The sequence below is a fragment of the Perognathus longimembris genome, unplaced genomic scaffold, assembly GCF_023159225.1.
Source record: "Perognathus longimembris pacificus isolate PPM17 unplaced genomic scaffold, ASM2315922v1 HiC_scaffold_5472, whole genome shotgun sequence".
Taxonomy (NCBI): Eukaryota; Metazoa; Chordata; class Mammalia; order Rodentia; family Heteromyidae; genus Perognathus; species Perognathus longimembris.
In genome coordinates, this window is record NW_025960903.1 from 17,456 (window position 1) to 42,842 (window position 25,387).

Below are 25,387 nucleotides of genomic sequence, written 5' to 3' on the forward strand. Positions count from 1 at the left end.
CCAAGAGCGGGCTCAGGCGCGGTGCGCGCTGCAGCCACACCTCAGCGACCCCCGGGTATAACTTCCCACCTCCAGGCTGGCTCCGTGCTGCCACACACGCTGCAGGCACTGGCCTCCTAGTGGACAGGATCTGAGAAATCCAGGGTTTCTTCCTCAGCCTCCAAAGTGCTGAGAGAGTTTACAGGCATGCCCCAACACCTCCATCTTATGCTTAGCAGGTCAACACTTAGATAGCCCAATTCCAAACTGTCAAAATAAAATGAAACACATGGAACACAAAATTAAAATAATTACAAGGAAAACCACTTCAAAGTTTAGCTTGAACTGGGTGCTGGTGGCTCATGCCTAGTCAGGAGGGTCATGGCTTAAGGCCAGCGGAAACAGAAAAGTCCATTTCCAAAATAGCCAGAAAAAAGCCAGGATGGAGGTGTGGCTCCAATGGCCGTAGGTCAGCCCCTGCAATCAAACCCTGATACCAAAAAAAAAAAAAAGCAACCTAAGCAAGTGATCTCAATTCAGTATCTCAAAGGTTTAGCTGACAGAATATCATCCCAGACAAAGGGGACAAAGTTAACTCCACTGGCCAAGCTGCTGAGCTGGAGCAGAGGTCAACACACCTGCTCACAACCAGCCAGCCAGCCAGCCACTTAAGGCTTTAGCCTAGTGTTTTCCAACAGGGACAGTTGTGTTGTGTGTGTGCCAATCCTGGGCCTCGAACTCAGGACCTGGACTCTGTCCCTAAGATTTTTTTTTTTTTTTTTTACTCCAGGCTAGCATTCTACTACTTGAGCCACACCTCCACCTCTGGCTCTTTTTGGGTGGTGTGTGTGGTGGTTAATTGGAGATAGTCTCATGGACTTTCCTGCCAGGGCTGGCTTTGAACCTCAGTCCACAGAGGTCAACGGTCTGAATAGCTAGGACTACAGGCTTAAGCCACTACACCCAGCTCAACCAGGAAAATTTTGTTCCCCAGAGCATTTGGCAATGATGAGATAAACTTTGTGTTGTAGTAAGTGAAGTGTGGAAGTGGCATCCAATGGGCTGAAGGAGTGTTCTGCTAATGACCTACATCAGGACAGTCCTTCCTACAGCTACAATAAAGACCCAGCCGAAAGAGCTGCTGAGATGGAGGGACCCTGCACTCTGCATGCCACGCTTGTATCACACATTCACCTTTATGTGGGTATGTGGGTGGGTGTGCAAATGTGCCAGTACCAGGTTTTAAACTCAAGGCCTTAAGTACTTATGTGGCTGTAGCTCATTGTTGCTGGTTAATTAGATATGGAGTCTCTCAGACTGTTCTGCCCAGGCTGGATACAAAATCCAATTCTTCAGGTCTCAGGCTCCTGAAGAGCTAGGATTACAGGCTTAAGCCACCCAGTGCCCAGCCCATTCACCTTTTGTTTTTGTTTTGGTGTTTTCAGCTCAAGGCCTCAGGCTTGGCAGGCAGGTGCTCTAACATCTCAGTCACACCTCCAGTCTCTTTGCTTCCATTATTTTTCAGGAAAAACTTTTTTTTTTTTTTTTTTTTTTGCTTTGGGCCAGCCTCGGATTACAATCTTCCTAGGACTTTTTTTTTTTTTTTTGCCAGTTCTGGAGCTTGAACTCAGGGCCCTGTCACTGTCTCTGACTTCTTTTTGCTCAAGGCTAGCACTCTACCACTTGAGCCACAGCGCCACTTCTGGCTTTTTCTGTTTATGTGGTGCTGAGGAATTGAACCTAGGGCTTCATGAATGCTAGGCAAGCACTCTACAGCTAAGCCACACTTCCAGCCCCGCTAAGACTTCTTTTGTAGCAAGGATACAAGCAAGTACCACCATGTCTTGCTTACTGAGATGGGGTCGCAATAACAGTTTGCCTAGGCTGGCCTTGAACCTTGATCTTCTCAATCTTCACCTACACTAGCTACTGTGGGTAGCTAAGATAAGAGGCTTGAGCCACTGTGCCAGCTAACCTTTGCTTTTTGTTGTTGTTGTTTATAACAGATATTTGAACTAGGCACCAGTGGCTCAAGCCTCTATAATCCTAAATGCTCTGGAGGCTGAGATCTAGGATCACAGTTTGAAGCCAAACTGGGCAGGGAAGTCCATAAGACTCTTATCTCCAATTAGCCACCAAAAAGTTAGAAGTGAGATGTGGCTCAAGTGACAGAGTGCTACCCTGCAGGAAAAATAAATAAAGCTCAAGGACAGAACCCAGCCCTGAGTTAAAGCTCCACGATGGGAAATAAATATAAATAACAGAACCATATTCAAGTGGCCCAGGCAGGAAGTGAGACCCTATCTCAGAAACAACCAGTATAACAACCAGTATAAGTGCCAGTGCCCTATGATTGTAATCCTAGCTACTCAAGAGGCTGAGATCAGAGTACCACAGTTCAAAGCCAACTCAGGCAGAAAAGTCTTCAAGACTTCATCTCCAAAATTACCAGCAAAAAGCTGGGCTGGAGGCATAGCTCAACTGGTAGAATATCTGCTGGGCAAGCAAGCTCAGTGAGCAAGAGGCTCTGAGTTCAAACCCTAGTTCCAGACAAAAACAAAATAATAATCAGTGCAAAAAAAGAGGCTGGAGGGCTGGGAATAGGGCCTAGTGGTAAAGTGCTTGCCTCATATACATGAAGCCCTGGGTTCGATTCCTCAGCACCACATATATTGAAAAAGCCAGAAGTGGCGCTGTGGCTCAAGTGGCAGAGTGCTAGCCTTGAGGGGGAAAAAAAAGCCAGAGACAGTGCTCAGGCCCTGAGTTCAAGCCCCAGGACTGGCAAAAAAGTGGCTGGAACCGTGGCTCAGCAGTAAAACACCTTCTTGGAAAGCATGAGACATTGAATTCAAACCCCAGTACCACCAACAACAAAAAAGAAAGTCACAACCATCCTTAGTTCATGGGTCATACCCATACAGGCCTCAGATGTTGGATGTGCTTGCGTAACTCCAGCACTTAGGAGGTTGAGGCATGACGACTGAAAATTTAAGACCAGCCTGGGCTTCATAATCAGACCCTGTCTTAACAAGCAAAACACAAAACAAACAAAAAGGGTGCCAAGGACTAGGGGCTCATGCCTGTAATACTAGCTACCCAGGAGGCTGAGATTTGAGGATCCCAGGTAAAGGCCAGCCCAGGCAGGAAAGTCCATGAGATTCTTATCTCCAAACAACACCAGAAAAAAAAAGTGGAGCCCAAAGTGGTAGAGCATTAGCCTTGAGCACAAAAGCTCAGGGACAGCACCCAGACCCTTAGTTCAAGCCCCACAACTGCCCCCCCCACCCTGAAAAAAAGGAGGGGGTGGGATTCAAGTGGTAGAGTGAAAGGGAGATCCTAGGATCAATTTCCAGGACTGCCAAAAGCAGAGAGCCAACAGACAAGCAAAAGGCTCCTCAGCCTAAAAAAAAACAACACTAAATTACAGAAACAGGCCTCAGGCCATTGTCTGCCATTCCTATGCCTCAGAGGTCCCTAGCTCAGGCACACTGGAAAGAAGTCATGAAAAGTATCCAGGTCTCAACTGTAGCCTAGACCTTTGTCCCCTACCTGGGGGTGAGAGGGTAAAGCAAGTTACCACATCCTAAAGTAAGAAACAATACACTTTATGCTCTAGGCACATTTTCTGGTTGACCTACCACCTCAATTCTAAACCCAGTTCCTCCACAAAGCAGAGAGTACGTCAGTATTCACCTCATTCAAACTTTTGAGAAGCAGAGACATGACCAGTCATTTCAGGAAAACATTCTTATTTTATTTTCATCTCAGCAAATGGTCTCATTTGGCACCTAACTGGCCTCAAGCTAAAGACCTCAGGCCAACAAACCTGGGCTGTCCACAAGCTCCCATTTGTAGGTCTCCAGGCCCTTGTGCATCAAAGCACCTATTTCTGTCTCTAGTCTCTTAAGAGAAGCCTAAATTTGCTTATAAAGTGGTGGTAGAAGCTTGGGAAACTGCAGTCTACTGAGATAGGAAGCCAAGCAATGCCTGATACCAAAGCTATTTTCTCAGGTGGCAGATACCCAGGTAGGGTCCTTATTATAACCTATTCAGCTTCCTTCCGTCTCTCTCTGGGCCAGGATGAAGACAGAGCCATTCTCTTCCATGGCACAGTGGAGAAGATGGTAACTACTTCGGATATTCAGACCTCAACCATCTAAGAAAGTCTGGCCTGCGTGGATAGGCTGTAAGCCATTAGATCAGTGCTGCTGGCAAGACAAAAATCCCTGAGTCCAGGTTTATGACCTCCGCAAAGGAGTGCTTCCCCAAGACCTATAGAAAATGCTCAGAGCCCGTTAGGGGAGGTTGCCAATATGCGAGTTCCAATGTCAAGAGTTCAGGGCTGTTTTTCCTGGGACCCCTCTCAGGATCTCAGTTCAGGATTAACTACTCAAAGCATGAATAACAGGAAATAAGTCGCATGGATGGAGGCTGCTCCCGCTCCTCAGAAGTGACTGGCAGGGAGAGAAAAGTGATCGCTCAGCTGGGCAGTGAGGTACTGCCTTCAGATCAAGACCTCTCCTCCGGTGGGGCCCGAGGCGGCAGCCCTTCCCAGGCCCCGGAGAGAGGCTAGTTGACGCGGCAGGCACGGATCATGAGCAGCTGCAGGAGAATAAACACCGGAGACGTGATCAGGCCAAACCAGAGGTCTTGAGTCTGATCCACCAGCTTCTGGCACAACAGCATCTCGAAGACAAACTTGAGGCTAAGTACTGTGAGGACCCAGAAGAGGCGCAGCACGGCCAACCGCTTCTCGCCGTCCTGGAAGAGGCGCACGGACACGATCGTGGTGAAGTAGGTGCTGAGGCCATCCGCGGCGAAAAAGGGCACGAACACATTCCACCAGGAGAGGCCCGGGGCCAGGCCGTCCACTCGCAGCGCCAGCAGCACGGAGAACACCAGCAGCGCCAGCAGGTGGACGAAGATCTCGAAGGTGGCGAAGCCCAGCCACTGCACCAGCTCCCGCAGCGAGAAGAGCATCGCGCCGGCGGCGCGCGGGCCTCGGCCCGGCGGCGGACGCCCCGCTGCCCGGGTGCCCGCCGGGCGCCGGCTGCGGCCGCGGAGAGCGCGGGGCGGCCAGCGGCCCCGCTCGGCCTCGGCCCCGGCCCCGGCCTCGGCCCCGGCCCCGGCCCCGGCCCCGGCGCGCCGTCCACCCCGCGGCCCGGGCCAGGCACCCAGCACCGGAAGCCTGCGGGCGCCCGCCGCGCCGGAACGCCATTCCCCGCCGACGCGGCCCGATGGCGTCACTTCCGGCCGGCGGCGGAAGGCGGAAGGCGGCGGCGGCGCGCCCCAGCCATGTCGAGCCCGCAGCTCCTGGCGCTCTTCGGCAGCCAGACCGGCACGGCGCAGGACGTGGCGGAGAGGCTGGGCCGCGAGGCCCGGCGCCGCAGAGTGGACTGCCGCGTGCAGGCGCTGGACTCGTACGCGGTGGTAAGGCCGGGGGGGGGCCTGCGCTCGGAGACACACGCGCACGCACGCGCACCCGCACACACACGCGCACTCACGCACACGCACACACACACAGCCTCCGAGGTCACTAGGGTGCCACATAACGAGAGTGAGAATACCACCATGTTCTTTCCTCAGATGCGGACACTGGCTCAGATAGGTTAACCTGAGAGACACACGTGCAAAGAGATGTGGATGAACTAGAGTGGGAACCGGGCAGCCGCTTGGATTTGGGCTTGGGAAGTTAGAGCTTTTGCTGCCTCTGCCACCAGTGTGCGCATGCGCGCCCCCACGCCGGCCCCCTGGTCTGGCCGCGACCCCGGGTGCCTGGCTGACCTGGGGAAAGGAGCGGCTTGGCACGAGGGTGGAGTTGAAGAGCTGGGGGTGGGCCCGGTTTGGGAGGATGCAGCTCGCGCCAGCAGGAGGCCTTACACCTGTCTTTTTGTTGAGGCGAATCTCATTAGGGAGCCCCTGGTGATATTTGTGTGTGCGACTACAGGCCAAGGAGACCCGCCTGACAACATGAAGGTAAGGCTCTTGATGTGGCTCCCGCACCTGCACCCCACTTTCGTTGGGGAGTCCTAGACGCACAATAAATAGCTGCCTTTGAGTATGTTCTGCATGTTAGAAGTGGCTTTGAGAGGGTATCTTTGAGCTGGGAGCTGCGGTTAACTTCTTTAAGAAACTTTTCTCAGCCACCAAATAGCCTTGTTCTACATTTTGGCTATTTGTGTCTTTCCAGACTTATGTAGGAATCTGGTCTGAGTTTTGTGTGACTGACTCCCTTGGTTGTGCGACAGTCAGGGAACTTTATTCTTCAAAATACATATTATTTTTCTGGCACAGTTTAGTGACCAGCCATCAGCTCAGTAGCCACACTTGTGCCCTCACGCAGTTCCCACTAACAGAAACTCAAGTCGAACTTCTAGAAGGAAGGAGCATTGGTTGACACCTGAAGAGGAGTGGGGTCTAGACAGGGAAGAGGAGAAACCTGTGCAGAAAAGAACAGCCTTGCTTATGAAGAGTGGAAAGCAATTCAGAATGCTAGAAGGAAGTGAACAAAAAGCAGGCATCCAAGCTATTACAAAGAGCCTGGGCAGCTACAGTGAGACGGATGGGCTTGAGATGAAGGCCTTAGAAACTGTGTGGAGAGGCACAGTCACACTACATTCTAACAAGACCACCACCTGTTTGGAGGGCAGGGAGGCAAAACAGTAAGTCCAGGAGATACAAATACAGGTATGAGGTACAGGGGGTCTGATCTGGGATGGGAGCAGAATACAGAGCAAAGCAGACACATTCTAGAGAGGCCAAGAAGGCGGAATCGACAGGATGTGTGATCAGTGGGATCAATGGAATCAAACCAGTAGCTCACGCCTATAACCCAGCTACTCAGGATGCTGAAATCTGAGGTGCTTGATTCAAAGCCAGCCTGGGCGGGGCTGGGGATATGGCCTAGTGGCAAGAGTGCCTGCCTCATATACATGAGGCCCTGGGTTGGATTCCCCAGCACCACATATACAGAAAATGGCCAGAAGTGGTGCTGTGGCTCAAGTGGCAGAGTGCTAGCCTTGAGCAAAAAGAAGCCAGGGACAGTGCTCAGGCCCTGAGTCCAAGGCCCAGGACTGGCAAAAAACAAAACAAAACAAAGCCAGCCTGGGCTGACAAGTCCAAGAGGCTCTTACTTCTAATTAACCAGCAAAAGCTGGAAGTGGAAGTGTGGCTCAAATGGTAAAGAGTGAGCCTTGAGAAGAAGAAAAAAACAAAAAACAAAAAAACAACTAAGGGAGAGCAAGAGGCTCTGAGTTCCATCCCCAATACCAACACAAAAGTGTGGGGGGGGGGGTTGTTGTCTAGAAGATAACCCTTACCTCCTAGAAGACCACCACAATGTGGACTTGGAACTCTGGAGCCAAAACAGAAAGGGAGCGAACTCCTTAGAGCAAACTTGTAGAGACATGCAGGAGAAGGAGATGCAAGCAGGTCTTGAACTCCAGGATGGTCCTGAGACAGGAGTTGATGATGCAGAATACAGAGATGTGAGGAAGTCCCAGCCTCCCCTAGGACTTCTGTCCAGCATGGCCATGGCCAGACAGTGAGGAGAGTGCCCCTTCCCTAAGATTACCCTAGGGAAACAGGTTTTTATAAAATAGGTCCTGCCATCAAAGCTGCACAGAAACCAAACGAGACCTGTGATGTGTCTCTGGGATTGCTAGTGATGGTGAGGGAGAGAAGTTCCAGTGGCCTGTGACAAGCCAGATCGCGGGGAATCAGCCAGTGAGCGGAGAGGATCTTCTGAGAATGTCTGGGCAGTCACAACAAAGGGGTTTATATGATGGGAAGGATCTAGCATATTAAATACTAGAGGAGACGGAGCTGGCAGAAGACTGAAGAATGTAGAGCGAGGGCGCTGTGTGGAGGTCTGGATCTTGCCACTGTGGGGTTCTCAGACAGGGAGGTACCACATGAAGGTGGATGAAGGGAAACAGAGGTTAGAACAGAGCGGTAGCAATGGGAAAGTGTGGGGCTGAGTAAGGGAGAGAGAACAGGTACTTCCACAAGTGGCTCACCTCTATAATCCTAGGTGCTTAGAAAGCTGAGATGCTGAGATCTGAGGTCAGGCAGAAAAACCTCAGACTTTTATCTCCAAGTAACTAGTAAAACTGGTGGGCTAGAGGTGTGGCTCAGTGCTAGGACATCAGCCGTGAGTGAAAAACCTAAGCAAGAGTTCAAGTCCCAATACTAGCACAGGTGTATGGGGGGAGGGGGCATTATTTTTGTCAGACAGTTCTGTCCTGTCTGCTTCCCACTTGGTCCTCTCCCTCTCCCTCTCCCAAGACCCTCCCTCCATTCCTGCCACAGATATCATAGTGCCAGCCTGAGCTGGGAGACCTGATTTAGTTTACTGTGGCCGCAGAACTTCTGGAGGTTCATATTCCGGAAGAACCTGCCATCAACCTCCCTCTGTCAGATGGACTTTGCTGTTCTTGGCCTCGGGGACTCTTCATATGCCAAGTAAGTAGGGGGCAGGTGGGCATGCTGGCCCAATACTTGGCCAGACAGAGACAGTTCTCAGGGTCAATTTGTGGGCTCCATGGGCCAGGTGCTGGTGGGTCATACCCACAATCCTAGCTACCCAGAAGGCTGATATCTGAGGATTTCAGTCCAAAGCCAGCCTGGCAGGAAAGTCCCTAAGACTTACCTCCAGTTAACCACCAAAACTCTGGAAGTGGAGCTGTGACTCAAGTGGTAGAGCACCAGCCTTGAATAAAAAAGCCAACTGAGAGTACAAGAACCTGAGTTTATGCTCCAGTATTGGCACATTAAAAAACAACAACAAAAACCAGTCTCCCGTGAACCTTCTGGTCCTCACAATATCACAATAGAGGAAGACAAGATTGGGGAGGGGGCAAGGTGGCAGAATGCCACAAGAGAACCCAGAGCAGGGCAAGGCTCCAGCCAGCTGCACCTGATCCCAACACAAGACAAATGTCAGATCGGCCTGAGGCTATCCCCTGCCCAGGTACAACTGTGAGATGTTTACAACTTGAAAGGAGAGATGTTCTCTCCTACCTATCCTAGACGCCATTCCTGGCAGGGACACGCTGCTGCTCAGGGTTTTCATGATAAAAAGGCAGGTCCCTAAGAAAGTAGTGCACCTCTGCATCATTCCTGGGGAGATAATGAGGGACTTGTGTCCAAAGACGTCACCTGTCCAAGGGGGCCCATGGCCACTCAGCACTGGGCCCCTTTCCAGTGCCCCTCAAACTATGTCCGCCATCTTGAGCGCTTTAGATAGAGATAGCAGAAGGCGGGAAATAGATGGTCCCATGACTTCATTCCACCGGGCTGTGTGCACACAAGTCTGGGGGGTGGGAGGGGTCCTGGCTGCCAGCAGTCTCTGCAGGGGGCGCTGTTTCAAGACCAGGGAGAAGGGAATCGCCCAGGACACCACCTCACCCAAGTCCTGAAGGGCAGTCAGCTCCAGCCCCTGCTAGGGGATGGGCATTGGTAGAGGAACGGGGACACGTGTGGGTTTCCGCGCAGCCTCCCTCCCTGCCGTCTGGGAACTTGGTGCTTGTCCCCCGCTGTGTCCCCCAGAGTGTGGTGGAGGACCCCTGGGGAGACGAGGCTGCCCCGCCTGCCTCACCTGGGCTCTGCCTCTGTCCCTACAGGTTCAACTTTGTGGCCAAGAAGCTGCACCGCCGACTGCTGCAGCTAGGGGGCAGCCCCCTCCTGCCTGTGTGCCTGGGTGATGACCAGCACGAGCTGGGGTGCGTACAGGCACCGGTGCCCCTCCCTGGCACCCTCTCCTTAGCTGTTACTAGCAGAGGAGCAGTTCCATACTCATCCAGGGCCTGTGCTCTCCCCAGACCTGATGCGGCCATCGACCCCTGGCTGGGAGACCTGTGGGAAAAGGTGTTGGGGCTGTATCCGGTGCCCCGCCACCTGGCCATGATCCCCCCTGGAGTACCGTGAGTGCGAGGCTGGGGTCAGTGCCAAACGTAGGGGCTGCTCCCCGATCCCCTCTCAAGGACAGGAGGAGGCCCACACCTGACCTCCGCGCCTCTCCACAGCTTGCCTTCCAAGTTCATTTTCCAGTTCCCCCGAGAGTCCCCCAGCAGAAGCTCCCAGGAGCTGCTCATCACCAGCCCAGACCCTCAGGACCCCCCATCAGAGTCGCAGCCCTTCCTGGCACCCATGGTTGCTAACCAGAGGGTCACTGGCCCCTCACACTTCCAGGATGTTCGGCTGATCGAGTTTGATATCACAGGCTCCCGCATCAGGTGAGGGAGCCTAGCACAGCTTCTGTCCCGCGGGTGGGTGGGGTGGGGTGAGAGCAGGGGATAGGCAGTGCACCTGGGGTTGAGCAGAATCCACCAAAGCTGGGGGCGGTGAGGGGCCTCTGGGTTTGAGGATTACCAGCCCCCCGCGGACATCAACCTTCTTCCTCTGTCGTCGGCTCGCCAGTCCCGGACTGTACCCCCCTCCCCCCAGTCCCACCCCAGCCCACAATCCTGGGCTTTCCACAGCTTTTCTGCTGGTGATGTGGTGCTGATCCAGCCCTCAAACTCGGCTGCTCACGTTCAGCAGTTCTGCCAGGTGCTGGGCCTGGACCCCAGCCAGAGCTTTGTGCTGCAGCCTCGGGAGCCAGGTGAGCGGGGGCCAGGCCGGCCCTCAGGGTGGTGCTGGGTCTACCCCCACATCCCCCCTGACGTCTCTGCCTACCGGACCCTCCGCTTGCCCCTGCAGGCACCCCCTGCCCACCAGGACTGCCCCGGCCCTGTTCAGTGCAGCACCTTGTCTCCCACTACCTGGACATTGCCAGTGTGCCTCGCCGGTCCTTCTTTGAGCTCCTGGCCTGCCTCTCCCCACATGGGCTGGAGCGGGAGAAACTTCTGGAGTTCAGTTCTGCCCAAGGCCAGGAGGAGCTCTGCGAGTATTGCAGCAGGCCCCGCAGGACCATCCTGGAGGTGAGCTACAAAGCAGGCAGGCAGGCGCAGGACCCTGAGCCACGGCGTGCCACGTGGCAGGTACACCACGGCGTGCCACGTAGCAGGTACGCACACACGGCACCCTGACCCACGGCGTGCCACGTGGCAGGTACGCACACACGGCACCCTGACCCACGGCGTGCCACGTAGCAGGTGCGCACACACGGCACCCTGACCCACGGCGTGCCACGTAGCAGGTGCGCACACACGGCACCCTGAGCCACGGCGTGCCACGTAGCAGGTGCGCACACACGGCACCCTGAGCCACGGCGTGCCACGTGGCAGGTACGCACACACGGCACCCTGACCCACGGCGTGCCACGTAGCAGGTGCGCACACACGGCACCCTGAGCCACGGCGTGCCACGTGGCAGGTGCGCACACACGGCACCCTGAGCCACGGCGTGCCACGTAGCAGGTACGCACACACGGCACCCTGAGCCACGGCGTGCCACGTGACAGGCAGGTCATGCAAGGCCCTGAGCCACGGCGTGCTGCATTCACACACACTCGCCCCTTCTGCCCAGGTGCTCTGTGACTTCCCTCACACTGCGGGCGCCATCCCCCTGGAGTACCTGTTGGACCTCATCCCACAGATCCGGCCACGGGCCTTCTCCATTGCCTCCTCCCTGCTGGTGAGGGCGCTGGGGGCGGATGAGGATAGACCGTGGGAAAGTGGGTGTGTACAGGCAGGGCCCTCCCTCTGAGCAGGAGCAGTCTGGCCATCGAAGGCTATCTGCCGCGGGTGGGGGGGGGGCGGGCAGCAGTGGCCGCGAAAGGCAGGGCACTCACCTTCCCCCAGGTTCATCCCATGAGGTTGCAGATTCTCGTGGCCGTGGTACAGTACCAGACTCGCCTCAAAGAGCCCCGCCGGGGCCTCTGCTCCTCCTGGCTGGCGTCCCTGGACCCCGCGCAAGGTGACTCCTGCTTCCGAGAGGGCCGTCCTGGAACCACCCACACAGAATGGGGTTTCATCCCAAGGTTCCCACCCTTCCCCACACCCCTGCCGGAGCCTCCTCGGGCCCCTTCACGACATCTGCCCCTGCTGCAGGACCTGTCCGGGTGCCCCTGTGGGTGCGGCCTGGGGGCCTGGCCTTCCCAGAGGAGCCAGAGACACCTGTGATCATGGTGGGGCCCGGCACGGGCGTGGCCGCGTTCCGAGCGGCCATCCAGGAGCGGGTGGCCCGAGGCTGGACTGGTGAGGACAGGGGTCCTGGGGCAGGGGTGCTGCTGGGGCTGCCCTGGCCAAGCCCCAGAGGGCGGCATCCAGACCGGAGGCCACACTGCATCCCCAGGAAACTTCTTGTTCTTCGGCTGCCGCCATCGAGACCAAGACTTCTACTGGGAGGCCGAGTGGCGGGAGCTGGAGGAGAGGGGCTGCCTGACGGTGGTCACTGCCTTCTCCAGGGAACAGGTGCGTGCGTGTGCTCGGGGCCCCGGGCAGGACCGCGAGGGGAAAGCCCTAACTCAGCCGCTGCCCCCCACAGGACCGGAAGGTTTACGTGCAGCACCGGCTCCGGGAGCTGGGCCCACTCATCTGGGAGCTGCTGGACCGCCACGGAGCCTACTTCTACCTCACAGGGTGAGCCAGGTCTAGTGTGGCACGGGCCGGGCCCAGCACACTGGTGTCCAGGCACGGCTGAGCTCTCTGCAACCTGCCCCTCTAGCAACGCTAAGCGCATCCCAGTGGACATCACGGAAGCCCTGACATCCATCTTCCAGGAGCATGGCGGGCTCTCTGAATCTGACGCAGCCACCTACCTTGCCAGGCTCCAGCGGACGCTGCACTTCCAGACGGAGACCTGGGCCTGAGGACCCCTGCCAGCCCTAAGGCTTCCCTGGGGACCGCGTCAGGGTTCTAAAGGAAGCCTCTGGCAGGTGGCCGTCATCCCCCTCGGGCCCTGTCTGATTCCAGATCCGTCATCAGACCCAGGGTGTGGCTGTAGGCCCCACCAGAGGACACTCCCTGCAATAGCTGGAGTCCGAGGGGACTTGGGGTCCCACAGCCCTGACCCCACTGTGGCCTACACCTCGGTTTGCCCTTTAGTCCACCTTGCCCTGCCCCACTGTGTGTGTGCGTGCGTGCGTGTGTGTGTGTGTGTCCCGACCTTCCATCCTGGTCACGGGGGTCTGGACATTGGGTTCTGTGCAGGCCGCACCGCCTCCCTCTGCCCCGGGGATTCTCCAGCTACTACTTCAGCAGGCAGGGACCGGGATGTTCCTTCACCTCAGCACCCTCAGGGCTCAGCCTGGTGGGAGGCCGCTAGAAGTCCAGCTTCCTGAACACCAGGAAGAGGCGGAGCCAAGCCCTTCCCCTGATCCCAGACGCCTCAGTAAACATGGTCTCTAGGCACGACTCTTTGCTTTTCCTGATGAGCTCTTCTTAGTGCTGGGCAGGGGGAGGAGGGGGGGGATGACTCCCACACCTGGTACACACAGGTGGGCACCTCTGCTGTACCATTTCCAGCTGCCTTTGCCTGAGCTCTGCTGCACTTGTCCAACCCTAACACCTTGGCCCACTGGAACTAGCTTAATCTTGAAAACAGCTCAGCGGAGCCCCAGGCAGAGTGCAGCCAGAGAGGGGCGCTCGCCCGCGGGAAGGTCCTGGCCAGGGGCTGGGGCCGGCCGTCCTGTTCCTGTGGAGGGGGCGTGGTGTCCCTGGCCCCACCCCTGGGCAGGGCCTCTGCCTCATCTACCAGCGGAAACCCTGTTGGAGGAGTCTGGCAGGTCATTTGTTGATCGGCAGGGTTGAGGAGCGGCCCTCTGGTCAGTTGTCCACACCAGGATTTTACGTGACCACAGTCAGACTCCCCCTAGATCCTGCTGGGGACGCCACGGCGCAAACCAGGAGACAGAGGCTCTGGGCAAGCGCTGGCAAGCCACCTGTCAGGGCCCAGATGAAGTTTGCTTCCAGTGGGGCCAGGGCGTCCGGAGGAGCAGCTGGAGGTCAGTGCTCCAGCGAGTGGTGGGTGGAGCCTGCACGCGGCCCGGCCCCCGGGGGCCACCCTCACCCTCACACTCCCAGCCACCCCCCCGAGCCCCCCGATTTCGGCACTGGGGGTCTCACCGTGTGCCCTGGCTCTGCACCTGGCAGCCCTCCGTGGGCCTCTCCGAGCCCCACGTGCCTGGACCCACTGTGCCGCCTTACGGCAAGTGCAGGGGATGACCTTGGGGCTCCCCGGGGCTCCGGGACTCCAGACAGCGAGCCTCTGCTGGGGGACAAAGATGAGGGTGGCGCTGGGTCCCCGACGGCCTCGGAGGAGCTGGATGAAGAGGAGGACCCTGGGGTGGGGGAGTGCCCCATCTGCACCGAGTCCTACGGGCCCAGGGAGCGCCAGCAGGCACGGCTCCACTGCGGCCATGGCTTATGCACGGGCTGCCTGCACCGGCTGCTGGGCGCGGCTCCCGGGGCTCACCTGGGCCGCGTGTGCTGCCCTCTGTGCCGACAGAAGACACCCATGCTGGAGTGGGAGATCTGCCGCCTGCAGGAGGAGCTGCTTCAGGCTGATGGGCCTCAGCCTCCACCACCCCCTCCCGCCTCCCCCCCCCCTCCCCGGGGCCCGGGGCCCTGGGCCGCCCTAGAGCAGCGCTACCGCCTGCGCTTCCTGGCCGGGCCTGTGGGTGGCCGCGGATGCCTGCCCCTTCTGCCCTGCCCGCCCCGCCTGGGCACCTGGCTGTGGGCGCTGCGGGAGCGTGGGCCCTGTGCCCGCCGCCTGGCACTGCTGGGCCTGCTGGCACTGGAGTTGTTGGGGCTGCTGCTCCTCTTCACGCCGCTCGTGCTGCTGGGGGTGCTCTTCGTGCTCTTAGACCGCGCGGCCCGCTGAGTGAAGCCCACAGTGGCCCTGGAAGCCGGGCGCCTGCTGGCCAGGCCGAGAGGCCCAAGCTCAAACCCAGCCTGCCGTCTCCGAACCTAAAACCGGGGCTCGGGAGCCTGACCCAGCCAAGCCCAAGGACACGGGCTGAGAAAGGCCACGGGCAGACACGGGGCCACACCTCCCCCTTCTGAGGCACACTCCAGCTGTGGGTCTGTTCCCTGGAGAGGGCGGGCTGCAGGGCCCCCACCCTGTATTGCAGACACCCAAACTGGCACGTCCCTGAAGGCCTAGACAGCCGGCAGGAGGTGCCTTCGCTGCACATGCTCAGCCTGCACCCGTCCCTCTGGACTCCTCACCCCACCTGGGCCGGGACCAAGGGGGTCAGCCCACAGCGCCGGGCCTCTGCTGCAAGGGCCTCCCCAGGCAGGCCCTGGGAGTCCCAGCCCTGTCCCAACCGCCCGGACAACTGTATACCACTGAGCCTGGGACCCCATCTGAAGGACAGAGAAAGGTGGAACCCACCTAACAGCTTCTTTTTTGTCAGTCAGGGGGCTTGAATTCAGGTCTGGGCGCTGCCCCTGAGCTTTTTTGCTCAAGGCTAGCGCTGTACCACTTGGAACCACAGCTCTACTTCTGGTTTTCTGGTGGCTCACTGGAGCTAAAGTGTCTCACGGGCTTTCCTACCTGGGCGAACCACAATCCTCAGATCCGAGTGGCTAGGATCACAGGCGTGAGCCTACCAGCCTTTCGGTGATGGGTATAGGAGTTGGGGAGCTGCGTGCCGAGTGCTGTGCCAAGCACGAGTCGTGGCTTGCAATAAACAGTGTCAATCCATGGTTAGTGACTGTCCTCACTGAGACCGCCGCTGCCTCACCCGGGCAGTCTCCGCCACATCTGTCTGCAAAAGTGCTGCCCCCGAGGGCCTTGTACCCCTGCCCTCTCAGCCACCTGCAAAACGCTGCTCAGACTGCCCCAGGGGCATCCTCATGCCTCCCTGGGAGGCCCCTAGGGGTACTCAGGACCAGGCGGGCCTGGAGAACACCAGCTGGGTGCCCTCATGCGGTGCAGCCGCCACCCCCCCAGGCCATCTTCCCAGCCAGGCTGGCTCTGCACACACTAGCAGCCCTGGAACTTGCCAACCCCAGGTCTCCTGAGTGGCGAGGTCTGCCCAGCTTGCCCACGACGGGCAGAGCTGTGCCTCCCCTTGGTGGCTCCAGGCTTGACCCTGTCTGGACTGTAGTCCCGGGCACCCACCCTAGGCCTATGCCACGGCACAGCCCACAGGAGCAAGCTTCAGTCCAGGTCACGGGTGCAAACTTTGGCAAAGAGTTTTAATGGCAGAGTTGGTTGCAGCGACAGTGCCACGCAGGGTAGGGCCAGAAGCCACGGTGGGAGAGGGAGGGTCAGTGGGCAACGGGGCATGGCTGGGTCCCTGAAGAAGCATCGAGCGAGGGCCGGTGGTCGGTAGCGGGCAGGTGGATGCTACATGATGGAGCAGGCGGACAGCGGGTTCCGCACATGGCAGGTGCACGCAGCCCCGCAGTACTGCCGGAAGGTCTGGTAGCAGCTGCCCTCGGGCTCTCCCCCCCACTGGCCTCCGGAGGGGCCGGTCAGTGCTTCGGGTGGCAGGCGGCTCAAGATGGATGTGTTGACGGCCAGTGCAGCCAGTCCATAGTCAGTGAAGAGTACAGTCTCCCGCCGGCAGGTGGGACAGGAGATGAACTTGTACTTGGGGCAAGATTCGTAGAGGATCTGCAGGCACTGCTCACACACAGAGTGCAGGCAGGACAGCACGCGAGGTCGCCGCTGGGTGACGTTGTACGTGTGCCCGCAGGTGGGGCACTCCAGGGGCTCGCCGGCCCCCGCCGCCCCCGGTGAAGGCGCGGCCGAGGCGGCAGGGCCAGGCCGGATCACGTACTGGTTCACAATGACCTCGTCTGCCGGCGCCCCTCGGGGAAAGCCCAGCTCCGAGCTACCTTTGCGCGGCCCCCGTGGCATGGGTGGAGTGTGAGGCACCCCTTCCAAGGCAGGCATGTCTCCCCCACAGGCCTGGTTGACAATGATCTCCGTGTCTGAGGGCCAGGCTCGCTTGGGGGCCAGGGTGGGAGTGGGCCGGGGCGCAGGTGGGAAGCAAGGGGCGGCCGCGGGGAGCTCAGGGAACTTCTCGGGGTGGACGATCTTCATGGCCTCCATCTTGAGGATGACATGGGGGCCCTTCAGGCAGGACATGAGGAGGCCCGGCCAGCCACTGCCCACCTCGGGCCCAGGGTCAGCCGGCATTCGGCTGTCTCCAGTCAGACTGGACGGTCTTGCAGGTGGAGGTGCTGGGTGGGGCCTGGGGGGGAGAGAGGGGGCAGCATCCTGGTCCTGCCAGGCCTGGTGGGGCCCCCGGCTGCCCCGTGGGCTGCTCGGGGCGGCCGGTGGCGGCTGGGGGGGCGGCCCCCTCCCCAGTGGCCACGGTGACTTCTCCGATCCAGCCTTGGGAGGAGGGGGAAGGGGCGGGGGAGGCGGGGGCAGGCGCGGGCACGGGGGTGTGGGAGGCGGTCCGGGGCTGGGGCTCTCACCCAGGGTCTCTATCGGCTGAGGCCGGCGAGGGGGCGTGGAGGGGCTTCCTCCGGCCGCCGAGGTCAGCAGCCCCGGGGCCGGGGCATCTGGACAGGCAGGGGCTAGGTGGGCCCCATGGCTCCAGGACAGGGCGCCCAGGGAAGGCAGCTAGCCCGAGCCCTGGCCGCAGGGGGAGGCGGGCTGCGGGCTCCGCGGCCGCGGCAGAGGAGAGGCCTACACCAGGCCCGAGCTGCAGGTGAGAGACGGCGTGAGGGCCGCGCCCGGCCCGCCCGCGCCCCCGCGCGCCCGCCCGCGCCCCCGCCCGCGCCCCGCACAAAGGGCCGGCCGACCTCTGACCCCGACCTCCGCGCGGGCCGCGCGCCTCCCCGGGCCCGCCCGCGGCCGCCCCCGCCCTTCCCCGCCCTTCCCCGCTCACCTGCCCCAGCCTGGCGGCCCCGGCCCGCCGCCGCAGAGGCGGCCGTCTCCGAGGCAGGCCCGGACGCGGCGCTGGCGCCTGGGCCCGGCGGCTCCGGCGGCGACCTCGGGCGAGGGCGAGCGCGGGCGGCTCCCCGGGGCGCGGGCGCGAGTGCGGGGCGCGGGGCGCGGGGCGCGGGGCTCGGCGCGGCGGCGGCGGCGGCGGCAGGTGCGTGCGGAGCGTGGCGCGCTCTGCGGCGGAGGCACGGGGACCGCAGTGCGCGCGGCGCCCGCCCGCGCCCGCAGCGCCACCCCCCGTCTGGGGACCCGCGCGGGGTCCGTGGGGCGGGGCCAGCCTCGGCCGCCCCGGGATCCGCTCCGGCGCGGGCGCCCGCCGGGGGGGCGCCCTCCCCGAGGGCTGGGTCGGGACCCCGCGGCGCCCCCCCCGTGCCCCCTCCCTCCTGTCTGACGCCGAGTCCCGGCCGAACCCCCAGCTCTGCGAGGGAGGTGACCCGGGACGGGGGCCCGAATAAAGAGGGGTGCCGGCGCTCCCCCTTGGACCCCCCGGCCGGCGCCCCGGGCGGGAATGCCGGGTCCTCCCGCTCGCGGCGCGCCCACACGGTGCCCAGAATTAGCAGGCTCGGAGAGGCCAGGGTCGACGCGGAGGGCCCCGCCGGGACCTAGCAGCTACCCGCGGAGTGGAGTGGGCCCCCCGGGGGGCGCGGAGGGGCGCGCCGAGGGGGCAGCGCACGCCGAGGGCTCGAGGCCCGCCCGGGCGGGGTGGGCGGGGCGGGCGGGGCGGCCCTCCCGGCACCCCGGCGGTCGGGTCGGCACGTGCACCCGGGTCACACGGTGGTGTGCCAACCTGGCCCCACCCCTCAGAGGCCCCATTCCTTTCGGCTTCCTCCTCCACCCCGGCCTGGCCGGCCCCGGCCCCGAGGGGAAGGCAGAGCTCGCTCGGGGCAGCTGCGAGGCCGTGGGCCCGGGTGCGGGCAGCTCCGGGGAGCCGCCCCGCGCCCCGCCGTCTCTGCGGCCAGCACGGGGCTCCGGGCGCGACCCCGACAGTCCCGGCCCCCGGGAGGCCCGGGCCGCGGGGACGCGCTGCCGCGCACGACACCCGAGGTCAGGCTTCAGGGTCCGTGGGGCTCCAGGCCCACACCTGGGCTGGCCCGGCACGAGGGGCGGCGGAGCAGGGCCTGGAGCTGGCCTTCCGGGCGGCGCCCCACCGCCCCGGGGCCCCCGGCGCCGCGCGAGGCACCTGCCCGCCGGCCCCGCCCCCTGCCCGGGGCCCCGCCCCCTGCCCGGGCCCCGCCCCTCCGCTCGGGGCCGCGCGGCCCAGGCCGTGGATCCGAGCCGGGTCTTTGGGGAATCCCCGGAGCGCGGAGGCTTCTGGGGAACCAAGTCTCCTCCGGCCGCCCGGGCCGGGGTGGCGCATGCGCCGGCCTCGGCCTCTCCGTGGGGGCGGGGCCGGGGCGGACGGGGCGCCCGGCGCCTGCGCAGAGCGTCCCTCCGCTCCCGGAGTTCCGGGTCCCCCGACCTGGGTCGCCCCGCGTGCTGAGCCGCCGGCGCCGGTGTCTGGGCCGGTCTGCCCGGCCCCGCCCCGGCCGCTCGGTCACCCCGGCCTTCGGGCCACGTCCGGTTTGGTCCCGCTCGCCGACCGCACGGCCCGCGGACGCGGGGAGCCCGAGCCGCGGGATGGGGGTGCCGGGCCCGAGAGGGGGGGAGTCGGCCCCCGGCCCACCGAGGGAAAGAAGTCATCTGAGGACCGAGCCACGGACGCCCCTGGGTCTGCGTCCGGGGGCCCCGCGCTCCCTCGGAAGGGGCGGGGTGCCCCCGGGCCCGAGCTCTCCCGGAGCCGGGACCCCAGTCACCCACAGGCCCGGGGATCCGCGGTCTGACCCGTGACCCGGGCCGCCTCCCGGGTGGGTCCGCGGCGTGCTTCGGATGCGTCGCGGCTGAGTCACCCCGGGTTGGCCAGGGCCCCTCAGAGCCCCGAGCCTGGTCCCCACCCCTCTGAGGCAGGGGGCGTGCTGCTGTGCTCCAGTTGCTGGGGCCTCTTGGGATCTCTGGAACCCCATCTTTTAGCTCCACCCCAGAGCCCCACCTCCTCCTTAGGAGGGAAAAGGCGGCTGCCAGGCACAGGCACTGGGACCCGAGCTGGAGCACTGGGAAGACAGGTTGCTACTCCTGCTGGCGCCACCGCAGGTGAGTCCTGACCGCCGGGACCGGCCTGAGCTTAGGGAGACCCCAGGCCACCTTCGCTGCCCCGGACCAGCTCAGCTGTGTCCCCCCCACCTCGTTCCCAGCCTTAGCCCAGGGCCAGCAGAGTGCCAGGACACTTGGCAGCTGGCACCAGGGCCCAGCCCCTCGGGTCCGGGACTTGAGCCTTCCGCTCGGGACTGGCGTCTCCACACGCAAGGCCACCGTGCCTGGGAGGTGCCGCTGGACAAGGCAGGCATCTTCTAGAGAGGTTCTTTCTTGGCTCTCAGGTGGCACTCTCCCTTCCCTCCAGTCCCGACCTGCTCCTCTGCCCACACCTGCAGCTGGATCATGGACCCCCACGAGATGGTCGTCAAGAACCCTTACACACATATCAGCATCCCCCGGGCTCAGCTGCGGCCTGACCTGGGGCAGCAGTTACAGGAGGCCCCTTCCTCGTCATCCTCTGAGACGCAGCCTCTGCCCACCGGGGCCTGTGCCCCAGAACCGGCCCGCCTCCTGCAGCCCACTGAGGCTCCAGAGCCGAAAGGGGCCAAGGGGGCCAAAGGAGCCAAAGGGGCCAAGGGAGCTGCCCCTGACCAGAGTCAGCTGGCCCCCCGGCACCAGCCCTGCAACCCCTACGGCAGTGGCCAGCGCCCGTCAGGACTGACCTACGCCGGCACGCCACCCGTGGGGCGCGGTGACGACATCGCCCATCACTGCTGCTGCTGCCCTTGCTGTTCCTGCTGCCACTGCCCAAGATTCTGCCGCTGCCACAGCTGCTGCTGTGTCGTCTCCTAGCCTGCCCCCTCGTCCGGGACCCAGGCCTCTGCTCGGGGGCCACGGTGTGCGGCGCGTTAGGAGCAGACGTGGCCGCGGGCGCCCTCACTTCCTGACTTCCTGGCCTGGATGGGGGCCTCTGCGCAGTGGGGAGGCTGGAGCTCAGCTGGGGGCCCTTGGACCACAGTCCCCCGGCACTGTCCATGGTAGTGGCCACGGGGACACCCTTGAGCACATCCTGCAAGGCCTAGGCAATAAAGCTGGGTGAGCTTTGTGCCAGTGACTTCTTTGCGGGTGGCCCCTCTGGGAGGGGGTCCCGGGCTGAACAACATCACCTGCCCTACACACACACACACACACACACACACACACACCTCCAACAAGCTCCCTGCTGCTGGGAGATCTTCCAGTAAAGGGAAAGCCACTGCTTGTGATCGCCACATTGGCTGACACTGCTCTTCAGGTCTCAGGTCTGCCCAGAGGCTCGTAAGCGGGACTACGCCCACCGCCCGGCCAGGCTTCCCTGCATTCCCTAGGGCTGAGCCGCACAACCCCCAACCACATGGCAGGAAGATGCCATGCATGGTCCAGGGGAGGCCCCAGGAACGCCTCTGGGAGGAGGGTCAGGTTGGCAGGACCGTGGTGGTGGGTGGGGCTGGGGCTGGCAGGTTTCAGGGAGTGGGAGATCAGGGTGGCAGGGCCCAGGCAGCCAGGACTGCGCCCTGCCTACTCTGAGTCACCCCAGTCTCAAGCAGGGTGTTTTTCTGGTTTTCTGCGGAACGTCTGATTGCCGCACATCCAGAGCTGTGCTGCTGGGGCTGGGCTCGCTGGAGGATGCCTGGACCAGGCCTGAAGACGTAGCAGGGAGTGGGCCGGAGGGAGGAGGGAGCGCAGGTGTCACCTCTCCATTTGTCCGAGAAGCGTAGGGTAGCACGGGTGAGCAGTGGGATGCCAGGGTAGGGAGTTTGCTCAGAAGCTGGCTCCAGGTATTCTGCTCCCAGGGCAGGGCAGTGAGGCAGCACCACATGGAGGCGGAAACTGAGCTGGCCGTGCAGGACAGACGGGTCCTCCCGTGGCCAGCTCTCCACTGACGCATAGGGCTGGGCCGCACGCAGGGCTGGATGGTTCACGGCGTGTGGAGCTCCCGCGTGTGGGTGGGCAGGTCACAGCCCTGACTCCGCTCCATGGCCAGCCCCCACCCAGGCCAGCGTGGAACCTGTCTGACCCGTCCTGAGGGCAGAGTGCCAAGGGGGTGAGTTAGGAGCAGTGAGTGAGTGAGTTAGGGCCGTCCTGCCACCACTGCCTCCTGCGGCCTTCCTCCCAGCAGGGCTGAGTGGTCCCGGCTCCCTGCCAGGCTTCACAGTCCTGCCAGGCCCCCCAGCTAGGCGGGGCCCTCGGCCACCAGGCTCCCCTCGGGATCCACATCCCTGAGCTGGCTGGGCTGGGCTGGAGGCCAACGGGGGCCCGGGCATACGGGGGATTGCCAGGCACAGTGTGTGAGCGCCCCCTGGGGGCCAAGGCGGTGCTGGGTAGAGAGGCCCATGCTGCCGTGCCAGAGCCCGCGGACCAGCAGGTGCCCTCAGCTCAGAGCTGGTTGGGCCTAGGCAGGGTTCCTGGGAAGTGATAGGCACGGTGCCACCCAGGCCTGGGCAGGAAACCTTAAGAGGAAGAGAGTGTGTGGTATGTGTGTCGGTGTGTGTGTATGTGTGCTGCCTCTGTGTGTGGTGTGAGTGCATGAGGAGTGTCGCGTGTGGTGTGCATGGGGGTGCCTGTATGTGTGGTGTGTGTACATGCATGTGTGCATGCCTCTGTGTGTGGTGTGAGTGCATGAGGAGTGTCGCGTGTGGTGTGCATGGGGGTGCCTGTATGTGTGCATGCATGTGTGTTCCTGTGTGTGGTGTGAGTGCATGAAGCATGTCGCGTGTGGTGTGCATGGGGGTGCCTGTATGTGTGCATGCATGTGTGTTCCTGTGTGTGGTGTGAGTGCATGAAGCATGTCGCATGTGGTGTGCACGGGGGTGCCTGTGTGTTTGTGTGGTGTGTGCATGCCTGTGTGTGGTGTGTGTGCATGAGGCATGTTGTGTGTGGTGTGCATGGGGGTGCCTGTGTGTATATGTGTGCATGCACGTGTGCATGCCTGTGTGTGGTGTGTGTGCATGAAGCGTGTTGCATGTGGTGTGCATGGGGGTGCCTGTGTGCAGTGTGTGCACGCACGTGTGCGCGCCTGTGTGGAGCGTGTGTGGATGCACGTGTGCGCGCCTCTGTGCAGTGTGTGCACGCACGTGTGCACGCCTGTGTGGAGCGTGTGGGTGCACGTGTGCGCGCCTGTGTGCAGTGTGTGCACGCACGTGTGCGCGCCTGTGTGGAGCGTGTGTGCACGCACGTGTGCACGCCTCTGTGTGCAGTGTGTGCACGCACGTGTGCATGCCTGTGTGGAGCGTGTGTGGATGCACGTGTGCGCGCCTCTGTGCAGTGTGTGCACGCACGTGTGCGCGCCTGTGTGGAGCGTGTGTGGATGCACGTGTGCGCGCCTGTGTGCAGTGTGTGCACGCACGTGTGCGCGCCTCTGTGTGGAGCGTGTGTGCACGCACGTGTGCGCGCCTCTGTGTGCAGTGTGTGCACGCACGTGTGCGCGCCTCTGTGTGGAGCGTGTGTGCACGCACGTGTGCGCGCCTGTGTGGAGCGTGTGTGCACGCACGTGTGCGCGCCTCTATGTGCAGTGTGCACGCACGTGTGCGTGCCTGTGTGGAGCGTGTGTGCACGCACGTGTGCGCGCCTCTGTGTGGAGCGTGCGAGGCGTGCCGCGTGCGGTGTGCGTGGGGGCGCCCGTGTGTGTGTGTGTGTGTGTGTGTGTGTGGAGAGCGGGAAGGGCGTGAGTGCGGGTGAGCGGTGTGAGGAGGGGCGCGGGAGCAGAGGGAGGCCGGGGAGCCGCGGGCGGATGGGAGTCGGGGGCGCGGCGGAGCAGAGGAGGCCGGGCGGGGCCGGGCAGCACCGGGCTCCCCTTATCTCCTGCCCAGATCCAGTTGCAGGCGCTTTGTGGCTGAAAGGGGAGCCCACGCCCGCTGCCGCAGCCGCCAGCTGCCTCCTGCGGCCTTGCCGGTGCGCGGGCAGTAACGCGAGCCCGGGGGGAGCCCCGGGGGGAGCCCCGGGAGGGAGCCCCGGGGGCTCCCGTCCGTCCCCGCCTCCCCTCCCCTCGCCGCTCTCAGGCCGGGCATGGCCTTCCCGAGAGCGGATGCAGGTAAGAGGGGCTCAGGAGAATTGCGGGGAGACGCCGGGCGGGGGTCCCGGACCTGGGCTCCCCTGCCCCGTGTGCGGGCGCCCCCCGCCCCCCCCCGTGGCGCTGGCTACCGGCTGGGGGGGGGCGGCTGAGGACGGTCCCGGTGCGGGCGGGAGGCCCACGGCTCCCTTGCACGCGTGCGCTAGGATGCTGCGGCCCGAGGGCCCCCGAGCCCCGGAGGACGGGGCGGCGCCCCCGGCCCCCAGGAACGACTGCATCGTCTGCTACTCGGCCTACGACCTGTGCGCGCACCTGCCCCGCCGCCTCTACTGCGGCCACACCTTCTGCCAGGCGTGCGTGAGGCGGCTGGACGCCCCCGCGCACGAGCAGCGCTGGATCCCCTGCCCCCAGTGCCGGCAGAGCACGCCCACGCCGCGGGGCGGGCCGGCCATGCTGGACCTGGACCTGGCCGCCTTCCTGGCCGCCAGGGCCGAGCGGGAGCCGCCCCGCGCCGCGCCCGCGCCCCCGGCCCCCCTCAAGGGCAGCACCCCCGTCACTGAGCAGCCCGCGGGGCGCGGCCCCAGCCTGGGCCCCCAGCCCCGCTTCCCGCAGCCCGGACGCTGCTGCTGCCGCTGCTCGGGCTGCTCGGGCTGCGGGAGCCCTTGCTGGTGCCCCCCTGGCAGCCCCGAGGCGTGAGCCGGGGCCGCCCTCAGCCGCAGGTGGGGGCCGCCGCCTGCGCTCCCCTGCCCCAGGGCAGATGACCACGCACAGGGCCCCCGCGTCCGCCTGGCGCACGGATCCCGCCGGAACTGGGGACACCTCGGCCCACAGCCTACGGTCATGGGCGGTGGCCAGTGAGCCAGGAGACCCCACCGGGGGCTGGGGCTTCCCACTGTCCTGACCTGGATTCCCACCCCCGCCCCAGCCTGACCGAGGTGCTGCTTTCCACGTCGCCTCTGAGCCCGCCCAGGCCCGGGCTCAGCTCAGAGTATGTCTCCTAAAAGGCTCGGGCGGCAGCCAGAGAGGCCTGGCCCTGCCCCGTGGCGCCTGCGTGGATCTTCCCAGAGCAGCACCCTCTGACCTGCACAGACGTCCTGTGTATCTCATCCATTCACTCCCCAGTGGTCTCTGAGCCCCACTCCAGGAGGGGGTGCCCGGAGGCACAACGCCACCTCTTCAGCAGGCATCGAAGGAGAGCTCTGGGTGGACAGCTCTGAGGCCCAGGGAGGTGGTCACCTGCCAGAAACCTCAAGCCCCAGTTTCCTTCTGCCTTCCAGTAGCTACAGTATGGGTTGTTCTGGGGGGCCGATTTTGGACAACCCCCTAAGATGGGGTGGGGATATTCTGGAGCCCCTGGGAAGTGGGAAGGTGCTGGACAGCAAGGGAACAGGATGGAGAGGAAAGAATTTGCTGAGTGGACTCTGACAGCTGCCGCTGGGGCAAAGTCTCAGCTTACAGCGAGCACTGCAGGGGGCTGGGGTCAGCAGGGGCCTGGGA

The 25,387-nt window shown here is 62.6% G+C and overlaps 5 protein-coding genes across 11 annotated transcripts; 3 read left to right on the plus strand and 2 right to left on the minus strand.

Moving 5' to 3' along the window:
- Positions 1-3,711: 3,711 nt before the first annotated feature.
- On the minus strand, positions 3,712-5,034 carry LOC125345305 (transmembrane protein 203). Its single transcript, XM_048337534.1, has one exon. The coding sequence runs from the start codon at positions 4,957-4,959 to the stop codon at positions 4,549-4,551; it is 411 nt and encodes a 136-aa protein (XP_048193491.1). The 5' UTR covers positions 4,960-5,034; the 3' UTR covers positions 3,712-4,548.
- On the plus strand, positions 5,003-13,004 carry LOC125345299 (NADPH-dependent diflavin oxidoreductase 1-like). 5 transcript variants are annotated; one of them, XM_048337521.1, is made up of 15 exons: positions 5,003-5,011; positions 5,273-5,409; positions 5,878-5,955; positions 8,345-8,442; positions 9,603-9,701; positions 9,801-9,902; positions 10,005-10,214; positions 10,461-10,582; positions 10,681-10,901; positions 11,449-11,556; positions 11,724-11,838; positions 11,973-12,119; positions 12,217-12,335; positions 12,409-12,503; positions 12,589-13,004. In XM_048337521.1, the coding sequence occupies exons 2-15, from the start codon at positions 5,275-5,277 to the stop codon at positions 12,731-12,733; spliced, it is 1,794 nt and encodes a 597-aa protein (XP_048193478.1). In that variant the 5' UTR covers positions 5,003-5,011; positions 5,273-5,274; the 3' UTR covers positions 12,734-13,004. The 5 variants fall into 5 exon arrangements, with proteins under 5 accessions (XP_048193478.1, XP_048193477.1, XP_048193479.1 ...); XM_048337520.1 differs by lacking the exon at positions 5,003-5,011 and having other exon boundaries at positions 5,202-5,409; positions 5,927-5,955; XM_048337522.1 differs by lacking the exon at positions 5,003-5,011 and having other exon boundaries at positions 5,387-5,409; positions 8,290-8,442.
- Positions 13,005-16,010: 3,006 nt separating this feature from the next.
- LOC125345303 (RING finger protein 208) lies at positions 16,011-17,425 on the minus strand. Its single transcript, XM_048337529.1, has 2 exons — positions 17,301-17,425; positions 16,011-17,071 (listed from the first exon to the last, which is right to left on the minus strand). Exon 2 carries the CDS (start codon positions 17,014-17,016, stop codon positions 16,219-16,221), a length of 798 nt encoding a protein of 265 aa, XP_048193486.1. The 5' UTR covers positions 17,017-17,071; positions 17,301-17,425; the 3' UTR covers positions 16,011-16,218.
- Positions 17,416-20,947, plus strand: LOC125345304 (cysteine-rich tail protein 1-like). 3 transcript variants are annotated; one of them, XM_048337530.1, is made up of 2 exons: positions 17,416-17,536; positions 20,207-20,947. In XM_048337530.1, the coding sequence occupies exons 1-2, from the start codon at positions 17,416-17,418 to the stop codon at positions 20,692-20,694; spliced, it is 609 nt and encodes a 202-aa protein (XP_048193487.1). In that variant the 3' UTR covers positions 20,695-20,947. The 3 variants fall into 3 exon arrangements, with proteins under 3 accessions (XP_048193487.1, XP_048193489.1, XP_048193490.1); XM_048337532.1 differs by lacking the exon at positions 17,416-17,536 and adding an exon at positions 19,550-19,899 and having other exon boundaries at positions 20,184-20,947; XM_048337533.1 differs by lacking the exon at positions 17,416-17,536 and adding an exon at positions 19,550-19,899.
- Positions 20,948-24,097: 3,150 nt separating this feature from the next.
- On the plus strand, positions 24,098-24,586 carry LOC125345288 (RING finger protein 224-like). Its single transcript, XM_048337509.1, has one exon. The coding sequence runs from the start codon at positions 24,098-24,100 to the stop codon at positions 24,584-24,586; it is 489 nt and encodes a 162-aa protein (XP_048193466.1).
- Positions 24,587-25,387: the final 801 nt, after the last annotated feature.